The following is a 24,224-nucleotide window of genomic DNA, read 5'->3' on the forward strand; positions in this document are numbered from 1 at the left end:
AAGAAGAAGAAGAAGAAGAAGAAGAAGAAGAAGAAGAAGAAGAAGAAGGAGAAGAGGTGCTATCTGGGCTTGTCCAATCTGAGTAATTCCTATCCTCTTTTCATGACTATTTCTTCATGGTGAGACTCTATCCTAATGGATCTGGCCATAATTTTATCTCTCACTTTGTTTAGAATGGCAGTTCTCAGCTTTTTCCTCCTTGAGTATGTGTCAGGAATTCAGAAGTAAAGTAACAACATGGATATTTTGAAAAAAAAAATCCCCCTCACCCATCATTCTGCTGCATATTTCCTTACGGTGATGAGCGTCCACCTCCCCTCTTGCCTAGTGTTAAGTATCACTATTTTGGGGCAAGCCATCCATCCCCAACACAAGGCTTCGATGTAGGAATAGTGCTTGAAGTTCTAAAAGACGGTTTACTGACAATAGCTGTTAAGTGAAGCCACTAAATATTGGCATGCCAGTTTCCAAATATAAATAGCAAATTGAACACAAAATAGAAATGAAAGGCTCATGTATGTGGAAGAGCAAAGTATGACTGTGAAAAGGTATTCACAATTGGCCCCAGTAATTTTAGGGATACATCATTTTTTAAAAAGTAGTAATATTTTAGTGGAACGCCTCTCAAGAAATACTCCACATATTCCAGAAAAGCAATCAAACCAAAAGAAAAACAGATTTAATCATTATTGTTCTTGACCGGCATAGTGTTGATTGATGGCTTGGAGACTCGTATGTGGAACGATGAAAAATAAATGAAGCTTAGGGAATGAGGCAAAGGAATTCCTTTAAGACAATGAGTTAAATTCCAACTTCCATGGGAACCTAGTAGCTAGATTTTTGTCTATTAATACTAATGCACTCTGCACCTTCACCACCAATGATGCAACATGTTTTAACTAGAGGCTTATTAAAGTCGATAATAATAGAACAAAATGTAATAGCAAGAGAGGATGAAATTAAACATGTTATACAGATCTAGATGCAGATATACACATTTAATTTTTAAGGTTTTATTCACCAGAAGCATTGCAAGGGAAATACACCCAGCTAAGCTGACATTTTGTTTTGGTCGTGGTTTTGGTTAAGATCTGAGGCTCAGTTCCAGACAGAGTCAAACTAATGCTCTGTAAACAATTACCAGAGGCACTTGAAATGGGAGAAGCTCATCTGATCAGAACTGAACACTCTTTATCAAACACAATGCTGATAGCGATGTCATCACCGCAATCAGGTGGCCAAGATCCTAGCTCAGTTTCTTTGTGAATTGAAATCCTTTAGCGTATCACATGACTCGGTGATATAGTGATTGTGGGTGTCCAATTAAAAATGTGCACAGTTAAAATGTGTATGCATGAAGTTAGCAAAAGAGCCACGCAAAAACTAAGGAGAGGGATGCTGGACCTCTTGTGGATAATGAAAAAAAGGATACCTGTCATTGTCTGCATCCAATATGAGCTAAACCATGGCTGTAAACTCTGTGCATGTGTAAGAGTGACTCTCCTGCATGTGGGATACATTATATGAGAGCATCAAAGATGATTCAACTGTCTGAACATAAGAAGTAGTTTTTTTCGGAGGAATCCTGGCCAGTGGCAATGGTACTTTAGGGGTTGAGAATTTGGCGGAGCTTTAACACTCCGAATACTACCCTTATTCTCTTCATAGGTTTATTTTTAAACTATGTATTTGATCCTGAATGTAATGAGGCAGATTATTCAAAAGAGGGTTGATAGAAGAGAAAATGCAACTTTACTATCAAATGCTCTGAATTTTCTAGATTTACAGATAGGCTATTTCCTAGGAAGTACTAACAATAAACAACAACAACAAGAATACAATTGCTTAATTCCTTGGCATATTGCATCAAGAATCCTTGGAGTTGGCCTTGTTCGGAGCAAAACAGCCAACAAATCAGTTCCAGGGACATACTTCCCAGCCCTTTGTTCTATCACATCCTCTCCCCCACCGCTAATGTATTACTGACAATGTGTGCTTCGGATATAGGATTCCTATATGTATCCTGTATTTATTGACATCACCATGAACTGTTCCAGCTCTTTACCTTCATCAGTTTATTTAACCTCTTACAGGAAGAGAGATGTGATATGCATGGGTGGCCCCTCAGCGAAGCCAGCTCCAGCTGGCTGAACTAAATTTAGACCCAGATCGGTTAGGCAGGGCTCTGTGCCTACGGCCCTCTGTTGCTGATACATGCAGAAGCTACTCCTTTACTTTCTGTCCACTCGGGGACGTGGGGTTGAGGTTGGGTGAGTGAGGAAGGCCTTGGGCATCAGTACATTGCTAGGTGGTGCCGTCCACATGCGGCTGTAGATGAGCAGAGCTGGCTCTTCAGTGATGACGATCAGTGCGGAGTATTCCCTTTAAAACTGCCCTTGTTGTTCCAAGGCCTGGAGGCCAGCAGCTGCAGAATAAACAGGCTGGCTGCTACCATTTTCTGAAAAGGTCCAGGGTTTGGGATGGTAGTGTTTTCAAAATAAATTGTGTCCACATGCAACTCTCTAGACCAGTGCTCATAAAATCTCACCAAAATGTTAATTAGGAAGCCCTTCTTTTAACCATACAATCTTGGACAAGCCATTCAACCCATTGGAAACTCAATCCCCCCTTTTATAAAGTGCGAGTTGGGCTAGCTCATCTATATTGTCTTGTCAAGCTTTATAATTAGATAATTCTAAAGAAAATAAATGCAAAAACTTTGGACACCTCTTGAACAGAAAGATTTCCAAAAATGTCTAAAGGAGCATGAACAATGGGCCCTGTGTTCTCCACATGATTGCGCCACTTTCAACTTCTCACCTGCTGTTTGAGAACTTCCATTTCTGTTCGCATCTCCTCATGCCTGTACTCCATTTCAGACTTTCCCAAACAGTCCTCAGGAAATGAAGAACACTCGATTTTCAAGGCATCTTGAAGAGCCTATGTTGTATGATAAGCACACGGTTGAGCTAAGAGTTACCACATCTTATGAATTCCTCTATAATTGTTACAATGATCTCAAATGGCCCCTGCAAGGCGGAACTCCATTTTTGGTGCTACTTCTATGACTGAATAACTTTTCTACTTTCTCCTTTTCTAGCATACAATCTTTTTTCCCCCCAGAATCTCTGTCTTTTCTCCATGACGATGCTTATGTTATTTAACTGTCATTGTTATTTAGGAGGGCTTTTGACATCTTTGTCGGAGATCTCCCCTCCACCAAGCCAACCATGAAAAGGAAACATACCTAGAGCCTTCCTCCAGATTCTCCAACTCAAACACATACTTTATCAATAATGCTCAAACGTTAGAGAGCAGCAGAATCACCTGGAGAGGTCGCAAACATGCCCATCCCTGGGCACTGTCCTCAGAGATCCTGAATCATTAGATCTGGGGAGAGGGTCTGAGAATCTACATTCCTCAAAAGCTGAAGCTGCTGGTCCCAGATGACATTGTGAGTGACACTGTGCTATCCAGCCCTGCCCCAAATAGGAGAGACGGAAACCCACAGGACTGTGAGCCCATGCAGATCACTATTCCCTAGATCGACGGTCCTGCTGCCCTTCTGCCCTGTCCTCCTCAGTAAACCATGCCCTGGCCTGGCCACGGCCATATTTATTCTCTAAGAAAACATTCGTTAACTCCCTACAGGGTGCAGAGAGTCCCCTGCTTCCTTTTTCTTTTTCTGTTTCTGTTTCTTTCCCTTCCTCCCTCCTCCTCCTCTTTCTTTCTTTTTTTCTTTCTTTCTTTCTTTTTCTTTCCTTTTCTTTTCTTTTTCTTTTTCTTTTTGTTGCACAAAAGTGTGCAAAATGGGGAGGCGGGGAGGGCAGAGAGAGAGGAGAGACTCTCAAACAGGCTCTATGCTCAGTGTGGAGCCCGGTACAAGGTTCGATCTCATAACTTTGAGATCATGACCTGAGCCAAAACCAAGAGTTGGATGCATCACCGACTGAACCACCCAAGTGCTCCATGCTTTCTTGACATCCAGTACAACTTAATGGTTTCCCTGTGGGGTGAGGAGGTGAAGGCAACAAGAGACACTTAAATTTGCCAACAAGATTATCATCATTATTCAGTAGCCCATGATCTCTTACATATACTATACTTCATCAGATCATATAAAAGACATTCTGAAGACTTTGGTTCATGATGAGTTCAATAAAACAGCCACAAAAATTGAGACACAACACGCCTCATCCTGGTTGGTCTGGGAGCCCATATACAAAATGACTACTTGCTCATTATCAAATGAGTCCTTTACACAAACAGAAAAGTTTCACTTTCAGAGCTCCAAGATTTCACTTCCTCTGAATTTCTCTGGTAGCTTCAATGATGTTCGTTTGATGATACTATTAGTAACTTACTTTCCTGCATTACTGCACAAAATGATTATAAAGGTAGGAAAAGAAAAGCAAAGTTACTATCTTAAATAGGTGTAGACAGGCTAAGAATTTCCTAATAGAATGTCTTTTAACTCTATGGATACTGTCTAGCCTGATTGTAAATGTCATTTTTCAGGAAGTTGTAAAAGAAACAAGAACTTTTTTCTTCCTCCAAGAAGAATTTAAAGAAACAACAAATGTTGTTTAATAATTTATGTTTTGTTAGAATCTGTTGCTAAGCTATAGAGTTTTAGGAAGTATCATATTAGTTATAATTTTTAAAAATGTGTTAGTAGTAATGGAGAGAATCTAGGATGGGGTGAGACAAAAGAGTTAAGCCTTAAATCAAAAAATGCTGATTTCATATCCTACACCTATGAACAGACTATTTTTGTGGGTCTTGTTATATTTGAATTTCCTGGTCTACCTTTCATGCTAGTCAGGCTTCTAGAAATTTTGCAAATGAGTCATAAAAGAAAGGTGAGTTTGATCGACATTTTTCCATCTTGGGGTTTTCCAGCTTCCTTGAACAAACACCTGTAACCTATTCTAGAATTATTCTAGAATAATTTCCTATAAGCACAGGCATACTAACAGATCTACCCATCTCACAACAGTGAGATGTTGGACAAACCAATTTTGCCCATGGGTGGCACTGGCTGACAAGCCTCAGGTAATTTTTCTCACTTTGGTTAGACATCTGGCTTCTCCTGAAGAACTCAATGAAAACAATGCCCTTGGGTATTTCCTTCAAAGCAAATAAGTTGACTTGAGTACGCATAGTTGTGTGAACTTCTGAAAACCATATGTTAATTACTAAACTGACATGCAACAAATTTCTGCTGAGTGAATGGGTCAGCAGGCAGTCTGCTTGTGCAAGGAGGGTGGGCCCCGGGTTCCGTGCTGTGATGGATGGTATGCACAAGCAGCTACCCAGATCAACATTTCGAGTAACTTCTATTTATTACAGTGGTAAGAAAAGAAAAGGAAAGAAAAGTCAAGTCTCAGTGTAAAATTGAATATCTTACATTTCATTAGATACTAAAATACATGCACTAAATGAGAAAAAAAAAACTTTTCATAGCTCATCACTTTATAGCTATGTTTTCTAAATGACACTTTAAGGTATAGATGTGGCAGACAAAATCTTTTCTGCCTTGAAGTGCCCTTTTATTTGTATTTTTTTTCACTAGTCATAAGTAATGCATCATGCCTGCTAAAGCAGGAAACTCGGGGCCAGAATTGGCTATTGGACATATTATTGTACTAGCCAAGTTACTTAACTAATTCATCCGTTCAATAGATATTTAAGAACATACTGTGAGCAAGGCCTTGTTGCTGGCATTCAGAATACAGCAGTGAAAAAACCAGAAAAGCTTCAGCCACACTGTGACTGTTGTATGTGTGAATCCATGCCTTCAAATAAACACATATTAAAATTGTATTTTATAACTGTGTTCTTATAAAGAATATGTTAATATTAATATGAAAATGTTTTTTCAACCTAAAGGTTCATTTTTTTCTCCTGATTTTAAGGGAAATTAAGCATATTAATAGGCCACTAAAAATATCATGAGTCCTCAATACTGTGCCTACTAGCCTAATAGAGAAGTCAGTTCTGCAAAACTCCTACCCTCATGGAGCTTACAATCAAGATCAGGAGACAGGAAACAAATTTGGCAAAAGGAGACACTGAACATATATCAGATAACAATAAATTCCAAGGAAACATTAAAACAGGAAATATCAGAGGTGGAGTATGTAATTTTAATTAGGATGGCCAGAAAAATCCTCTGAGAAGGTGACATTTGTAGAAAGGCCTGAATTTTACTCAAATTAATTGTTTTCATTTTCTCAATTTTATTATAATCACAAGGGTTAAAAATTTTTTACTGACTTTAAAAACACTCTGTTAACTATAGAGACAGATACACAAAAATGAAGGGTACACATAGACATGAGCAAACAACAGAGTTCTTGGCTGTTCTAATTTCTACAGGGTTTATATTCTTGTGCCAACATTTATGGAAATGAGTTAGAGAACAGGAGAAAATTTATCAAACAATATAGCATAAATGGGGAAGATTTCAAATACAATCTCAATGCTAGTTCCTCTAAGTCATCTGTGGAAATTTCCAACAGAGAATAAAAGGGAAAATTTATTTGCCCTGAATTTGTGTCTCTGAATATTGTTTTCTTCTCTTAGAGGATAGAGAAGTACATTGTTTATGAAGTTAGTCTCTACTTTGCCATTTTCTCCTGACCAGTAACTTGCCTCATGAACAGACCGAGTATAGCGGCACATTTGTAAAGCATCCTGTCAGCTCTACAGGCACAAACTTAACACTCTGGATCTTTTAATGATCCTCTGAACACTAGTTAACTACAAGATGCAAGGTCCAAAATACTGGCACTGAGCAATTTTTCAAGGCCAATCACCTACTCTTGTTTTAGAAGGAAATTTCTGTTACTTCAGTCAAGAAAGATCTAACCTGAGGGGCATCTAGGTGGCTCAGTCCGTTAAGTGTCTGCCTTCAGCTCAGGTTATGATCCCAGCATCCTGGGATGGAGCCCCTCATCGGGCACCCTGCTCAGCGGGGAGCCGATTTTCCCCCTCCGTCTGCCTGCCGCTCCCCCTGCTTGTGCTCTCTCTCTCTCTGTCAAATAAATAAAATCTTTAAAAAAATGAAATATCTAACTTGAGAGATGAATAACTTGATTCAACATGTACTACAAGCATTCCTACGGTCTACATCTGATGTGGCTCTCTGAAAAATCAACAGCAAAGGATTTGTTTCCTTGAACAAGTCAGCAATCCCTTCCCAGGGAAAATTAAGCTGTGAGCGCATAAAACTCTCACAGATAACACACACACGCACACACAGATGCACAAACTCTCCCTGGTCATCCTTTGGCAGCAATTCACAGGCAGCCCCTTTGAATAGCTAAGTGGAAGCAAACGCATTTAACCATTTGTGTTTTTCTCACAGACTTGCCCCTCCAACCCCCACCCCAGGCCCCACACCCCAATTAAAGGTGAGTTTTAGGCTTATTCTCTGGAAGGCCGCCATCTCAGCCTTGGGGTTGGCATTTAGCATGATTCCATACAGTCTGCCTCACAGCCAGTTCCAGAGTGATGATTTTAAAGAGCAGCCTGTTTCCTCAGGAAACTTTTTTTTTTTTTTTTTTTTTCCTCAGGAAACTTCTGCGGTTGACCAAGAGGTATGCTATCGTTCACAAACACCCACTTGCTTTATGTGGTTCTTTGGACTAAAAAAATAAAGAGTTCTTTCTGTCTTCTAACATTTCTCCTCGTTTCTCTTTTTCACGGTGATTTTTTGCAGGGACACTAATTCCTTAAAGCCTCCTGAGTCAATTTTGGCTGAAAGAAGCAGACAGGAGTGATTGATAAAATTACAGAGAAGCTCCTGTGGGAGCTCGCAAGACTAGGAGCAGCCCCGCAGCCCAGATGTCGCTGTGCCTCTCAGGTAGGAACGCGCTCTTTATACAGGGACCTCTCCTTCCATCTCCCCAGCTTGACCTGGCTGATACCTTATTGAGGCGTTTTATTTCACATTCGTAATGTTCCTTCTTCTTGTTCACAACAGCATTTTTTTCTTTCAAAAACTTATTTTCTTTCTTCAATTCATGTAATTCTTCATTTAGGCTCTCCTTTTCCTTCTGAAGTAAACAGCAAGAAGACAAAATTGCAATCAGTAAAATTCAGAGGACATAATATTGTAGAAATACTTCTGAAATACAACAAAAACAGGGCCTGCTAGCCTCTCATTTCATGTTCCATTTAAGCAATATTCTCTAGGTAGAAGACAGGATAGAGAAAAATCTTTCTTTAATCCTTAATGCTACTTAGTTTCATGATGCCGGAAAAAGCTCAAAATCCCAATCCTCACTTTCAAGAGTCGAATGGGTCTACTGAATAAACTAGCTCCCATGTACTGTTACGAAGTGACAGATAAATGACTTAGTAAAAGTAATTACACTTCTAAAAAGAAAAAAAAAAGTATCAAAAAATATACAAAATATCTCAAAATCCAACTCTGCCGGCATCATTCTGGACTGAAGAGAGGGAGAAGAGGGTAATACTTCAGGCAAATAAGAGCCTTTACCACAGACAATTATTCAGAGCACCATATTGCTGTGATTATTACTCTTAAAAGATAGAGATCAAAAAAAGAAAAACAATTGTACAGATCAATTAGTCCAACTGCCATCACTCCTCCATGTTCCAGATAACCTTCAAGGTGTCCTGTGTTTTAAATAACTGAAGCAAGTTTAGTTGTTTTGACACTATGCGTTCTGGATTCAGACATCTGTCTTCTAATTCTTAATTTGTATTTTAGATAGTAAACTTTTTGTGGAGTGAATTGGATTCCTAACGGCATTCAGATTTTAACCTAATAAAAAGAAATATTCCAGAATATAGGTAAATCTAGATGAGAAAATATCTAATATATATGTTAAAGTATGCTCCTTTAATGATTAGTATTTCCCAATACAATAATTAGATTTAAGATATCCACTTTAGGTGATTTTTGTTTGTTTGGTTTTTTTGTTTTTAAGTAAAAATATTTCTATTTGCTTTTACTTAGAGTGGGCTCATAATACACTTAGAAAATGAATGAATCATTTTCTAACTTGGCATAATTTAAAAGAAAAGGACTTCAACTCGAATATGGTTCCAACTGCATGAAGGAACAATTGCCATGATTCCTGGTCAGGGTCTGAATGGAAAAGGAAGGGACTGCTCCAGGACCACAAGAGTTGCTAAACCTAGTTTGTTTTCCTCTGACTCACTGAGGCAGAGGTACCCTTCACAAAATAGGAAAACCTACACTGACAGTTGCCTGCACTGATTTGAGACGTTGCCTTAGGATCGGTGCATGTGTTAAAATACAGCCAACGCCTCACAATAGCAGTCACAAGACTTCACCTGAAAATATTACAGTTCTTGTTTTATCTTAACATATGTAAAAAAAATGAGGGTCCGTTAGAGCTTAAGGTTTTTCTCCCATTTTCTACAATATCCATTAAGCCCCATAACTAAGAGCAAAACCAAGAGTATTCTAGAAAAAGCCTGTCGCCTTCATGACCACCATCTTGCTCTCAGCAGGAATTAATGGAGACTTAGACTCTGGAGACGGGGTCCAAGTCCCATTTTCCCAAGTACTAGGTTGGCACGGTTGGCAAGTCATGCAACCTCGTCACCTCTCAGCTTTCTTATCTTTAAAATGGCAAAAATAATATTTTCTTCACAGATGGGCTGAGCTTGTTAGATGAGATAATCAGGGTAAGGTCATTTTAAAAATGTTTTATTTTTATGATGACAAAGCAAGTACTTATTTGTAAAACTCTGTAAGCTGAAAAGCAGCTGTACAAATACAAGGTATCGGCCTATTATTATTAACACTAGTAATAAAATAATATATATGAGTAAAAGCAAAAGAGTAAAATGAATCTTCTAGGTTGAAATGTGCTAGAAAGATAGCTCCAAATCTCTGGATCAGCTCTCTCTGCCGGTAGAGCCTGGCACACGTGGGCATACCCACTTCGTCAACAAAGGAGGAAGCCAGCAGGGTATGGCCCTCGCTCTGATTGTGAACTGGCCCTACTCTGTGGCTCTGGGGACTTGCGCAAGCCCCCGCCCGCCCTCGCACACAGGTGTGGGGTACGTGTACTCAAGCCCTGGGGCGCGGGAGGTGGCTCCGCGAGCCCCGCCCACCTCCTGGAGCTGCAGCCGCTCGCGGGTCAGGTCGAGCAGCTTGTCGCTCTCTCTCTGACTCTGTTGTAGCTCCTTCTCCTGCGTGCTGAGGAATCTTTCTGTGGCGTCCAGTTTCGTTTTCAGCTCTGCAATCTGAGGAAGTCGTTTACAGAGTTGCAGAAACCTCTTCTGAAATTCACACCCCCCTCCCTCCTCCTGGACTTATTCCCACCCCGTGCACTCGGGGACAGACACGCCCCCTGGAAGGGGCCCTAAGGAGAGGTTCTATTTCTCATCCCCTTTTGTGTTTATTATTATTATTATTATTATTATTATTATTATTATTATGTCATCCCCTTTTGAAAAGACCACAAGTGCATTTAAAAAAAGAGCTTGCTCTACGGGAAAAAGCAAACCCCCGAAACAGCCTTCAGCCCCTTCCCTCCTTTCTCCAAACCACACCACTTCCCAGGGAATAAAGATTTAAGAATTTAGACGGGGGAGGGGGGTAACACACTTCTGGGCCTATCATTACTATTCCTAACTCTCTCGAAATGTGCCTTTTCCTGCCATGAAAAGGGGAACAGCGAGGGGTAGAGAGTAATTTGCCTACACCAGAAAAAAAGACACGGCTTTTAACTCATCAGTTATGTGCAATGTTTGACCCGCTACGAAATGCCAAGTTAGCCCTCACAGTGACGGTGGTCTAGTTGAGAAGCCTTACAAAAGGGTGCTTCATCAAAGATGCCCCTTGTTAACCCGGGGTCTTCACACACCTGCCAGTCGTTCTTCCTGAGCGCTTAAACGTTTTCTCTGGGACCATGTTCTTTAAAATTTGGAGACCAAATATAACAGGGTGGCCTGACCACGGCCTGGTCTAATAGGAACATTCTCCTGCACTAACTAAATTTAATACTTCTGCCTATCAAAATGGGGAAGAATAGAGCAATACAGCTATGTTACTCACTTGTGGTCAGGTTTCTTAATTCTGAATTATTTAGGGGAATTTACTTTCTCCTTTTCTCTCTTTGAACGTGGAATAAATTAAAATGATAAATTGACATTCACCTATTAAAAGGTATTCTCTCCAAAAACTTTCTCACCAAAACAAAAGATTCTTTGACAGAAAACATACTTTTGGGGGGAAGGGGGATGTGCCACTTCCCCTCACACTTTTACTGTTACCATTGTTTATTTATCTGTACAAATAGCTTATGCTATCTAATTAAAGAATGAGAGAACTAGCCTTGTGTAAAACAGTGTGAACTTTAAACCATCTCTCACCTCACATATAACCTTGTGTGTTCATGGCTGCTAGTAACAAAGCCAAAGCCAGGAGATTCTGTGAGCTAAAATAAATGTGTGCATAAGAACTCCAGCGACCTGTCAAGAGGCTATATTTAGTACCTTCTTTTTTTTTTTGCTGTGCTCAAGATAATTCACTGATATCCTTCATTAATCTTCAGTACCAAGAGGCCAATAATACGCTCAGCACCTCCCCCCATCAGTTTTCAGCAGTTGGCTAGCCACAAATAACCTGCAGTGAAATCAGTGAGAATCTTCACAGACTTGGTCCCCCAGCTTATTGATCCAAAGCAAATACTAAGCAGAGAGGTGTTTACCTTTCTTTCATATAACTCTCTCATACTTCTAAATTGTTGGTCCCATTGCTGGTTAACTTCCAGGAGCTGAAATTATTAAAATTTGGTAAATCAGTATGGATTTTTGCCCATTTGGAAATTTGGCAGAAATGAAATCACTTTTTTGGGTTACTAAGATCTTGCAAGCCATGGGTGAAGACAGTATTCCTTTCACCAAGCACTGGTAGGGCTGGGATGATTTAATTGAGTACACTTTTCCCATTTTCATAACTGGCTCATATATGAAAAACTATTAAGTCTTCGGTATATCTTGACTAGTCAACTGAACCATTTATTAGCAACTTTCAACTTTGCTTAGTTATTTGAATTTTCATCTTCGTTTAACCCAATCAAAATCCAGTAAAAATTTGTGCCTATTGATGGTTTTCTGTAAGATTTATTAATACATGAAGGGTCTTTTTTCAAAACTTTCCATATTTTTCTATATGCTTACATTGATTATTACAATGAAATATTTCTTCTAGCTTTTTAAATGAAGAATTTATATTAACAAATTCCAAATCACAATAACTGACCACAATGTGCTTGCAATAGTGTGCTTTTTAATATCAACACATGATTTGTAATGTATACTCAATGAATGGATAATATCATTTTTCCAAAGTATAGATTTTTAAGAAATAATAGTCTTACCATAAGACAATATTTAGAACTAATGTAGGCCGTGATTTGGAAGCTTTAAAATTATGTTCTAGATAAAAGGAAGAAAAAACACTATGACCTGTGTTTTAGTTTTCTTGGAAGGGAAGAACTGTAACTTCTGTACTTCCTCCATTAAGAGAAATTCCAACATTTTCAATATGGGACAGAGATCAAGAAGATAGTCACGATGACTAAAAAGAAGCAAGATATTCTCCTATTATGAAACAAAATATCTAATCCAGACAGGCAGTCACTAGGTAAATCTTCTGCTGGAAATAGATATGGGTATTTAGTATAGACTATATAATATTACTATATAAGGATATCTGATCTGTTAGCATTTTAAAGATTAACATTTCTATGCTATGTTAACATTACTCTGCTATCGTTCAGATAATTTTCCAGAAGGGCACAATATTTTATGCAATATCAACGAGGAGTAGAAGGCAGGTGTCAGGTTGCAAGGCATAACGGCACACGTGATAAGCTCACATAGTCTATGTGGAGGAAACATCTAAGTTTTGAGAAAATTAATATTATACTTATTGGATTTATGATTTTGTCATTTTTCTCTCATTTACACAAAAACTGAGCAGTTGAGTAAGAGAAATGTAAGTGCATAAGAAAAAAGCACTCGCTCTCAAAATAATGCTGTCCAATATCCTAGAGATAAATACTGTGACCCAATAACAAAAATAGAGACACTAGATATACATTCTATTTTATTCTTAACATTAAATCATGGTATATGTTGCTTCAACCAATATTTCTAAATTACCTCTTTTCTCTGTTTTTCCAAGCATCTTATCTTTTGTTCAAGAGAATTTGTCAAGTTCTTTCTGCTTGATGATTGATCACACTTAAAAAAAAAAAAGAGTGAAACAAAATATAACATAAGCAGGAGACATAACAAGCAGGAGAAATGTTGTCCTTCACAAACTCCATGCATTTGACCAGCTCTCCTGTTGTGATTCATAAAAATATCTTATTCTAGTGGTACAAATCCTCACACCATAGTCCCTCATAGAGACCTGTTGATGGATAAACTTTATATTATATTTCAGATTCCTTTATATGAAGTAACTGACAAATAATTCTCTAATAAATTACAAATGTATCTATACAATAGGCAAACAAGAAATTAGGATTTCATGAGTTTGGATTTCAACCCTTTTCCAAAAAAGAAAAAAAAAAAGAAATTAAGAGTATAATTCTTGTAGAAACCAGATAAGTTTTATGGATACATTTCGGGTATTTACATTAAGTAATAAACATTTCTAAAAAGTCATTTCTGTAGATGTGTCCATATCTGAAGAGTGGCCCTGGCAAAAGTCAGAGGACTGATAGAACCGTCAAGAAGAAAAGGCCAATACATATAAATAAAAAGCAGCAAATTGATTCTCAATGTCCATCATAGAATTATGTTATAGAGACGTTGGCATAGATTATCTGGTATTGTGCAATTTTAACTAGCTCTTTGAATAAAGCCAGTAGGTTATAAGTTTAGATAAATAATAAATCATTGGCACAGCAAAAAAGTTAACCACCTTTCTTCTCAGCTTTTTTTTTTTTTTCCAGCATTGGGGGTATTTATTTAAAGAAAGCACAAAAGCTCTGGAAACTGTGGGCCATCTGTCTAAATGGACCACCAACAAAGTTCACTTAAGTGCTGTTTTCTCTATACTAACTCTTCAGTCTTGTTACCATCTCATCTCCGAGTCATATAAACAGTACAGCGAATCTGGTGATGAGGATAGTCCTAAGTCTGCTATTCAGTTTTCGGCTCATAGTTATGGAAATTGATTACAGATATTCATGAACAATTAAATATTTTCAAAATGTGTTGGCTTTTGCCAAAAACATTTATAGGAAGTGTTCTTTTACAATCATCATGGGATTTCAAGGACTTTTTCCATTAGAAATGATTTATTAAACTTTCTCTATCTTTACTTATCTATGTCTCACTCAACGTTTTAGGACTGGATGATTCTTTATATCTCTCTAGATGCTGTTCTTAGTTTTCTTAGCTTCCTCTTATTCAGACCCATGTATACAATTAAGACCACATTTTAAAAGAGATTCTCATCTTCTGTGGGTCAATAAATTCAAAATTGTTATACTTGCTTCTGACCTCAAGAAGCTGGTTTAGCTGAGTTCTAAAAGTAACATCAAAATCCAGGTGACAATATGTTGGGTCTTGTAATTGGGCTTTCCTTTTATTAGGACGTCTAGACTCATTCTGCATCAGAACAGACTATTAGGTACATTTGATCTGGAAAATGCTGTGAGCCAACTGTATTTTGGGTGTCCTGAGCTCAGCAAAGCAGAGGTGCTGTGAGACCAGATTCCAAACCAGTGGTTCTTAGTACAAGAACACACGAAAGTCACTGTGGGAGCTTGCTAAACATAGGACACCTGAACACTGAAACAGAAATTCTGAAAAGGGAGTCATAGCACCTCCATTTTCTTCTTAATAAACTATTTTTTACAGCAGCTTAGGTTCACAGCAAAATCTAGTGGAAGGTACAGAGATTTCCCATATGCCTGCTGCCCCATACTCATGTATACGTAATCAACATCTCCCACCAGAGCGGTACAGTTCTTACAGTTGATGAACCTTACTGACACACCACCCAAATCCGTGGTTTACATCAGGTTCATTCTTGGTGTTGTGCATTCTATGAGTTTGAACAAATGTATAATGACATTATAGTATCCTACAGAATAGTTTCGCTGCCCTAAAAATCCTCTCTGCTCAGCCTATTTATCCCGTCTCTATTTTTAATAAACTTCAGAGGTTATAGTTATATAAAGTTCAAGTGTATCCTATTCCAGACCATGTGTGGAAGCACAGATTTGGGGTCCTCAAAAAGTCTCCTCTCTATTTGTGATATAGAACAAAAAAAAAAAAAAAATCCGTGACCAGCAAGCATTTGTATGACCCAGCCTTCTGGGAATCCAGATTAAGAGTAATTAAATAGTGTGCTTTTTTTTTTTTTTTTTTGCGATATATAATTTTCTCAGGAAATAAGTTGTAAAACATTTGGACGTTGATTTTTATTTTATAAATGAGAGTTACTGAAAAGCTAGATACTAAATCTGCAAGAGAGAGAGAGGGAAAGCACAGTAATAGGAATTGCCTATAAGCCATAAATGTATCACCAGGGGTTTCTCTGGAAATTAATCAACATGTTACCATGGTAAATGGTAAAATGAAGCAAAGCCAATCAAACACTAAGTTTGGGGAGAATTTTCCATTTGTATTTGCTTTGCTTTCCAGTTGCTAATGAAGGTATCTGATGTTTCAATAAGTACAAAGATTTTTAGTCATCAGTTCTACTGAGGGCCCCCTTACAGAACAATTATTCTCTGTATAGTGTAATCTGTGCTTAAAGTATCTGGGTATTTCTCTCTCATTTACCATAACACCCAGACCAGCTTCTGAGATACTCAAATTCTGACACTGCTAAATTAAATATCTAAATGAGCAAAAGAGTTCCACTTAGTTTGCTATTATACCTCAATTATCTCTAAAAAGAACTTAAAGAAAGCACTTTCATTCATTCATTTGGTAAGTAAGTATCTGTTACAGTAACCAGCAACCCAACAAAAACTATGGTATTAATTGTACATACATAAATATGTTACTATGGCTACTCTTTTGCTATAATATGTTCTATTTCCAACTACACCAATATTCTTTTTAAATTTTACATTGAACTAAATTTCTCTAAATCAAGAGCAAAATATGGAGCCCACACAACTGGGGAGCTGAAAGGACTTTGGACAGGATTTAATCTCACTTCATAAAAGAAGAAACGTAGCTCAGAGGGATCAAAGGAAACGCAATGGTCACCCAGATACCTTTTCTTTGTTAACTAACATTGATCAAAAATATATAGCAGATATTATCTAGGGAAAGTGAACTAGCCATTTCTAGTCTTGTTCATCATTGCGTAATTAACCATGAGAAATGCAACTGATGCTAGACACGGTCAATTCATCCCCTAGAAATGTGTTCTTACCTCTGCATGCTCCGTAGAACCTTCGGCAGCACTCATTCTAGTGGTGCCTGGCACAAGATGTACCGTGGAAGCTGTTTTTCCTGGATCCTTGGAAGACAGAAAGAGAAAGAGAATGTCTTCTGCGGGATCTTGTAAATTGAGATCAAATAGACAAAATTTTAAAAAGACCACACAGTTAACTCATGATAGAAACAGCAATAGTTTTCCATTAAAAATGAACAGCAGTGTCTCTGTATATGGTGTACACAGACTAAGGTCATCAGCACAGCATCTGTGATTTTAACTTTTCTTCTCCTCCAGATAGGGATTTCCCAGGATGTCTCAAGGAGGCCGGCTGTGACTAAGACAGGCCTATTAGCCTTGCCTATGGTAGTAAGTAAATTGTCATTCTTCCTTTACTGGCAGTTTCTCTGGAGGAGGAAGTTACCACAGAAAGCCTGGGCAAACCAAGTCTTTGCTCAGGAGCCAGACCGCCATAACTTCATTGTATTTCCCAGAGAATTAGGTAACTGTCGACTTTTTGACAACTCGGTTACTTGCTTCCCTAAAGGCAAGATTTTCTGGCAATGCCTTCTAACTGTGCGCTGAGCCGTGTGGAACTGAATGAGTCATTCCAATTCGGTAAGTGCTACTAATTCCTATGGAACTAAAAGAGAAAATTCATGACAACAAAAACGGGCATTGTTGGCAAAGCTTATCTTTTATATTGGCAGAAAGTTTAAACTTGGTTCTCAAGTTTAAGCCTGTCTTTTGCATAGATCAAGTCCAGATTTCCTCCATGATTCATTTGCAGTTCAATGTTTTTTTGTTTTGTTTTGCTTTGTTTCATTGTTGTTTTCTTGTTGTTTTTCCACTAACATTTTAGTGTTAACTAGCTGACTCATCCTTTTACCGGGCATTGAGGTAATGGAATACTGGGTCATACAGGTAAAAGTGTGAAAAGACGCATGCTTGGAGCTACACAAATGGGTCATGATAGAGCAGAAGGCCTCATTCCGGACATGGGGGAGAGGGAGAAAAAAGAGCCAAGAAGACAGAAAGCAAAAAATGTGTTGCTAAAGGAGGAGAAGAAAGAATTTACAATCACTTAGTTTACATTTTTTTCACACCTTCCTGTGAGATAGTCTTTTATTTGTGGGATGAATCCCAAAACTCCAGAAATTCTAACTTTTTAAAAGAGAATAATGGGTGCCTAAGATTTGGCTCTTCTTTTTCTCTTTCACATCTTCCACCACTTCCCCACTCTTCCTGTGCTCTAGCCATCTTCTAAACCCCCTTCATTTCCTGAAACAAGCCATGTGTCTAATACAAGCTGCTTTCTCTGCCCAGAACATTCCCTCCTCTGGGCCCCCCCAACCCGTTGACATGGAAAATCTGGCTAATGCTTCTCTTGCCCATGACCTTATTTGACCTCCTATTACCAACCAAGCAGAGCCCTTACTTAGTGTTTATAATAGTTTATTTGCATGTTTGCATGGTCACCTCCATATCTACAGCACCGTGACCCACAGCATGTGTTCAACGCATTCTGCTGAATGAGTAAATCGATGTATAGCTACAGGCCAAATTCATAGATTTTTCTGCTACGTGTGCGTATGTGTACATGGTTTTGTTTTCTGCCGGTTTCTTGGTCTGTCTTGGGGGTACGCTCGAATGAAATGGAGTGATGTTTCCTTAAGGCAGTATCCAAAAATGCAGGTGGGAATCCAATTGTTCAGATTTCTAAAAGTAAAAGTTATGACTCACATATGATCTGATTTTAGGGGCTATAAGCAGAGATTTCCTGGAGACTGACACTTCATTAACACTAAAACCTGCTCATCAAAAAAGAAAAAAACAAATAAACTATAACATGAAAATATTTTCTTCCAACCCTCCTCCCTCACAACACAATTATACATATATTGTTCAAGGTTCTCTTCAGCCTTATCTGTGTATTTGGTAATAATAAACCCAGTGGATGTGATACCATTAACCTAGAGGAGTGGTGGGAAAGAACTTTTCTTGCCAGAAAGTACCATCCTTGGCCTTGGTGTCTCTTGGGTCTCCTCCGTATGGTCATCCCGATGCACGCTCATTGTGGCTGCACAGTATAGTGCGATGGAATGAAAATCCTCTACCTTTGCATTTTTCATGACAATTCCTTTGCCTCTTCTGCTATGCAGTTTAACAGCAAACAGATTTTCAATTAGTTCCAGAGAGCCGTGTGGTAATTTATGAATTAACAATAACTCTTCCGGAGAGCCCCAAGTTTAGTTTGAGAAAAAAGGAACTTACGTTAGGCCAGCCTGAGAACTAAGCTGGCTATTTTCTGTTACACATGCCCTCCTTACCTCACCTCCAGCTTTCTCACATGAGCCATGTAAGAGTCTGGCTTGTAGTCAAGCTTTGTTTCGTGACAAGTCTGACTAGCTGCAATAACCCTCAGAGGAGAAGACATGTCGTCACTCCATGTTTCCAAGAGGATTCTGAAGAGTCCTCATTTCTCAAGTGACTAAAATATTACACAGAGGAAAGTAATGAACAGAGAGAGGTGTGGTGAAGAAAAAGGACCAAGGAACTACCAGTCACTGGTTTGTAACTCTCATTTGAGTTGATGATACTTCTCTCAAAACTAGTCTAAGACAGATCATCACATTTCTATAAATTCTTGGAGGCGTTCTTTGTCAGGTAAAATAAACATGGCTTTTTTTCTTTTAAGCTATCCTTTTAGAATGAGGGTTGAAACCCTACTTTGCTTCCTGAACCTGTTTGCACGAATTTTTAAGTGAGTGTGTTATCACAGCAGGACTGAGAGCCTCAACTGGGGATGCAAAGGCTGACAGGAGTCAACTCATCTGGACTCATAACTTGGCTCTACCATTCACTACTTGTGACTTTGGGCATAATGCTTAGGGCCTCTGAGGCTCAACTTCCACATTTGTTGGTTTTTTTTTTTTTTGATTTTGTTCAATCTTAATTTGGATCAAATTTTAATTTTTTATTTTTTTTAAGATTTTATGTATTTGTCGGAGAGAGAGTGACAGAGAGAGCACAAGCAGAGGGAGAAGCAGGCTCCCCGCTGAGCAAGGAGCCCAATGCAGGACTCAATCCCAGGACACTGGGATCATGACCTGAGCCAAAGGCAGACACTTAACCGACTGAGCCACCCAGGCGTGCCTCAACTTCCACATTTGTAAAATGAGAATAGTAATAGTGTCCTCCTCCTAGGGACACAATGGTGTCCTCCTTGCTGTCTATGAGAATACATATAAAAGCTTAGATATTAATAATAATATGATCTTAAAGATAGGGATATCGATCCTATTATCTGTGCAACACATAATATGAAAAAAGGAAGGGCTATCAATCATTTCGATTTCACACTTGGCACTGAGTGGATGCCAAAGGAAAATAAGCAAAGGTCCCTGGTTCTAATGAAATTAATCTATACACACATACGTGTGCACACACACACCTGCCTGTGAGGATTCAGAGGAGAGAAAGCTCGTTCTCAGCCTTAATTGTTATGGAAGGAGCTTCAGTTTCTGCTGGGCCTTGAAGGGTGGATAGGATTTTGATAGATGGTGAAAGCTGAGGTATAATTGCCGTAATGCGAGCAACATTACTGAACCATCCTTGGCCTTGGTGTCTCTTGGGTCAGAACAGAGGCGACGGACCTAAATACGGAGGAGTCTAACAAGCCCAGGGTAACTAAAGTAGAGCTCGTCTAAAGTTGATCAGGATCAAATTGTGAAAGGCTTTACATTTCACATTGAGAAATTTTGACTTTATTGCATAGACCGTGGAGCCACTGAAGAGCCTTGAGAAGAGGAATTTTACACGATCCAAGTGTCTTTTTCATAAAAAGAAACCTGGGTATATGCATTATGTACCAAAGGAGTGAGGTCGACAACTGCAATACCACTTAATAGCATCAAAAATAGTATTCGAAATATTTAACGGCTTGCAGTAATCCAAGTATATACCGATCAGTTTGTCTAGGGCACTCCGAATGAACCAGTCACCACTGATATTAACCAGGCACTTGTCGTCTCTATTTGGATGCACCTCCTTCTCCACTTGTATAAAACCTATTTCCTGATCTTCCCCATAAAAACTTGTCTTCCCCGTGACAGTCCATGGCAACCTTCATGCTCTATATTACAAATCTGGGAGTTGATATATTTGATTCCTCTTTCTCTCACAACCCGTATCTAATGTATCTGAACATTTTGTAGGCATTTTGAAAGTATACCGGAAAGGAGAGCAGCACATTGGCCCAAGAGCCTACAGGCGCCCTAATTCAATGAGAGAGCAGCAAGGTGAAATAAACATATTTTTCAAAATGGGAACTTTAATGTTTGTGTCCTGATTTCATTCACGTGCAAGTTTTGAGAGAACGTCCAGTAGTGGCTGAAGTCTGTCTCTGTGTCATATCCTGCTTCCCCGTTCACTAGCTGTGTGACCTTGGGCAAGGTGCTTAGCAGCTTTGGACTGATCATCAAGCCCCGCCCACCCTTAGGTGCAATAACTTAACAGCCTCTGTGCTTCTGCTCTTGCCCCTCCCCCATCCGTTATCAATATAGGAGCTCTTGTGAGTCTTTAAAAATACGTCATTTCATGACACCCCTCTGCACAAAACCTTTCAGTGACTTCTCATGTCACTCAGAGTGAAAGTAGAACTCCATAGAGTGGCCCACAAGGCCCTACCCTGTGCTTCTCTGACTTTTTCCTCACTAGTCCTCCCTCTGCACACTCTGCTCCACGTCCTGTCCACACTGCTGCCCCATGAACCTGGCATGCACATTCTTTGTTCTCCCTGCCGAGAACTATCTTTCCCCTAGGTATCCACACAGCTCACCCCCTCACCTTCAACAGGTGATTGCTTAAATGTCCCCTGTTTCTTGAGTTCCTACCTGACCTCCTGATTTAAAGCTGCTCTCCATCCCAGCACTTTCTGTCTACCTTTCCTGCTGTCTTTTTCCATACCACTGTATCTAATACACCATAGAGTTTTCTTCTTTGTTGCTTCCCACCGTTAGAACGTAAACTCCCATTGATAATAATTTGTGTCTGTTGTGTTCATTCCATAGTTCTCAAATCTAAGATCATGCCAATTATTTTAGTGCCTACTCAAGTACTCATAATGCTCAGACACACATAAAGCCTCCTCTCTACCCAAAATTAAATCAAGAATGTTCCTGAATCAGCTATCTTCTTAAGAGATTATAAAAGATCTAAGGTCAAAACCTTCAACTTCTTAGCCTCCAAACTAGGAAATCACCTCTCCTTTCAGGCCCAAATTTGAGCCTGGACTAGGAGAGTCAGGTAAGACAGGTGTCCCAAATTCCGCAACATCATGGGGGGATATATGCTTTTGTCCCTCCCGCTTCTAACTCTGCAACAATTCTTTCCGGCAATTTCGAATGTTGCTTGAAGTCTGTTACCACTGTACGCTTTTAGTTTTTCGTGCATATCGGACACATCCTAGGGCACATTGGTTTCTGCTGACTAGTCTGTAGTCTTTGTGAAATTGCAGACTTTATGCAACTTCTACATGGGAAGATTTCTCAGCACTGCACAAAGCAGCAAACAATCGGAGCCAGCTGGACCATCAGCCCTCCCTGGAAGGCTCCCTTGGTTCTTCTGAGCAGTTAGTTATTTCCTCCTTTGTGATCCCAGGGTGCTTTGTGAGGCATTAATTCCAGCATTTACAGCGAAACAGTCATTAATTTTATGTATCTTTCTCTTCTGAGAGGCTGGAAGCTTCTTGCAGGTAGGGTCAATGTTTATCACTTGAACATTGGGAAATAACATAGTATCTTCAGAGTTCAGAGTAGCGATACCTTACATTTCTATTGAATGTATCTGTTTATGCATGAATCTTCAGTAGCAAATCACAGCACACCTCTGCTTCTAAGAATACAGCCCAGAGGAGAATGATCACAGTGATATACAAAGCTATATATTCTGCCTCCAAATCAAAAAAGATAGAGTAGGAGCATCAACTCAAGCCGGAGGCAGACGCTTAACGACTGCGCCCAGGCGCCCCTCAACTCATTTTTTAAAAACTGTTGTATATCCGTGTATTTTCCTTTTATTCAATTTATACGCAAATATTTTACCCTTCCCTATTTTGGTTATATGATCTGTCTATATATTTGCCTCCATACAAATACCGATTTAAAATTTTTTTCTCTTCGTCTTGGTTACTATTTAGTAAATAAACAATATAAATAGTTGTACATGCTATGGGGGAATTTTTAAAAGGTGTAAGTGTGGTCTTCAATAACGTTTCCTACACTTGCACCGTGCTTTATTACATCTTATGAGACAAGTTAATATCTTGAAGTAGTAACTCACGATCCTTCCAAATAGGCACTGCTCTTTGTTTTATGTAACTAATCCTTTCTTTGCTGGGTTAATGGTATCTTTTGCCTCCAGGGCTGATTAAGTTTACCATTGAATGCAAAGAGAAAAACAGTCCCTGTTCAACTTTTGATTTTCTTTTTTGAGAGAAAGAGCACAAGCAGGGGGAGCAGAGGCAGAGGGAGAAGCCCCATGTGGGGCTCCATCCCAGGACCCTGGGATCATGACCTAGGCTGAAGGCAGACATTTAACTGACTGAGCCACCCAGGCACCCCTAACCTTTGATTTTCAAAATAGACTTTCCAAACGCTAGGGACCGTCTTGAAAACCAAAGCTTTGAATTGCAAAAGCTAATTTTTTTTCTGAAAATTGTCTTTAAAAAAATTTTTTAAAGACTAATTCCTCTTGTGCAGTTTATTTTGAAATTCCTCAAAAAATAACACGGATTAATGCATACAAAGGGGTGAGTGGGTAGACAGATGGGTGGTAAACAAGTATAGTAAAATGTTGGCGGCAATATTTAGGTGGTGGACATACAGGTGTATATCATAAAATCCCTTCACCTTGGTTATATATTTTGAGAAAAAGTCAGAATCCAGGCATAAACTTTATACCATTAACAACTGATAGAAAAGGTGGTAGATGAAAATACCCACCCCCTCATTGAAGAACAGATAAAGTTTTCATGGCCTGAGGGAAAATGAGAAAAGATAAGGGAAAGAGTATCTGGATGGTTGTGAGGGCTCATGAAGAAATGGAGCCCTACTCCCCTACTTTTAGGGACTCATCTGTCATCTATCCAACTGCCCAGACTGAACAGCGAAGAGCAGAGACAGCTTCAGCCTCATCCCTGGGGTTAAGCCTGGAGAAGGGGCAAGTCTTGAAGAGAATTTCTCCATGCCACCATGGTATCCAGCTGAAACTTTGTGGCATGTCTAGGTCCTGAGACAGCTCAATCCCAGAGTGCTGTGGAAGCAGAACCGGAAATTTCCTACATTCCTGAGAAGAATGCAAAAGTGATTAACTGAGAAGAATGCAGTATTTACCATAGGACCCTGAGGATAGGAGGTGAAATGAGTGGCATGGAAGCTTAGTGACTGCCAGTGACGATACAGGCCAATGAAAAGACTATAAGACATAGTTTGCATTAGTGCCAATGGCATTGGAAGATGGTGGATTATTGCAGCCTAAATGCCTCCACCCTAAGTTGCCAGAAAATTACAGAACATTCAGATAAATTTGGATTCCAGATATACTTTTTTTGTGGGTAAGTATGCCCCATGCAATATTTTTGTGTTTGTCTGAAATTCAGTTAACTGGGTATCCTGCATTTTTATTTGCTACATCTGACAATCCTACTCCACTTGGATTACTTCACAAAATCTGCTTCCCAGACCTTACATGCCATTGTGGGGAGAAGGAGGGAGAGGAAGGAAGTCCCACA

General features: G+C 39.2%; 1 protein-coding gene across 2 annotated transcripts in view; it reads right to left on the minus strand.

The window, feature by feature from the left end:
- Positions 1-24,224, minus strand: part of TNIP3 (TNFAIP3 interacting protein 3) — an 87,304-nt gene that overhangs the window by 18,828 nt on the left and 44,252 nt on the right. For both annotated transcript variants that reach the window (XM_040626279.1, XM_008689479.2), the window contains exons 3-8: positions 16,430-16,516; positions 13,183-13,263; positions 11,724-11,789; positions 10,123-10,254; positions 7,935-8,063; positions 2,821-2,940 (exon numbers count right to left, since the gene is read on the minus strand). In XM_040626279.1, coding sequence (XP_040482213.1) covers positions 2,821-2,940; positions 7,935-8,063; positions 10,123-10,254; positions 11,724-11,789; positions 13,183-13,263; positions 16,430-16,516 — 615 coding nt within the window. The remainder of the gene's footprint in view (positions 1-2,820; positions 2,941-7,934; positions 8,064-10,122; positions 10,255-11,723; positions 11,790-13,182; positions 13,264-16,429; positions 16,517-24,224) is intronic.

The sequence above is a fragment of the Ursus maritimus genome, unplaced genomic scaffold (genome assembly GCF_017311325.1).
Source record: "Ursus maritimus isolate PB19 unplaced genomic scaffold, ASM1731132v1 scaffold_11, whole genome shotgun sequence".
NCBI classification, from domain to species: Eukaryota; Metazoa; Chordata; class Mammalia; order Carnivora; family Ursidae; genus Ursus; species Ursus maritimus.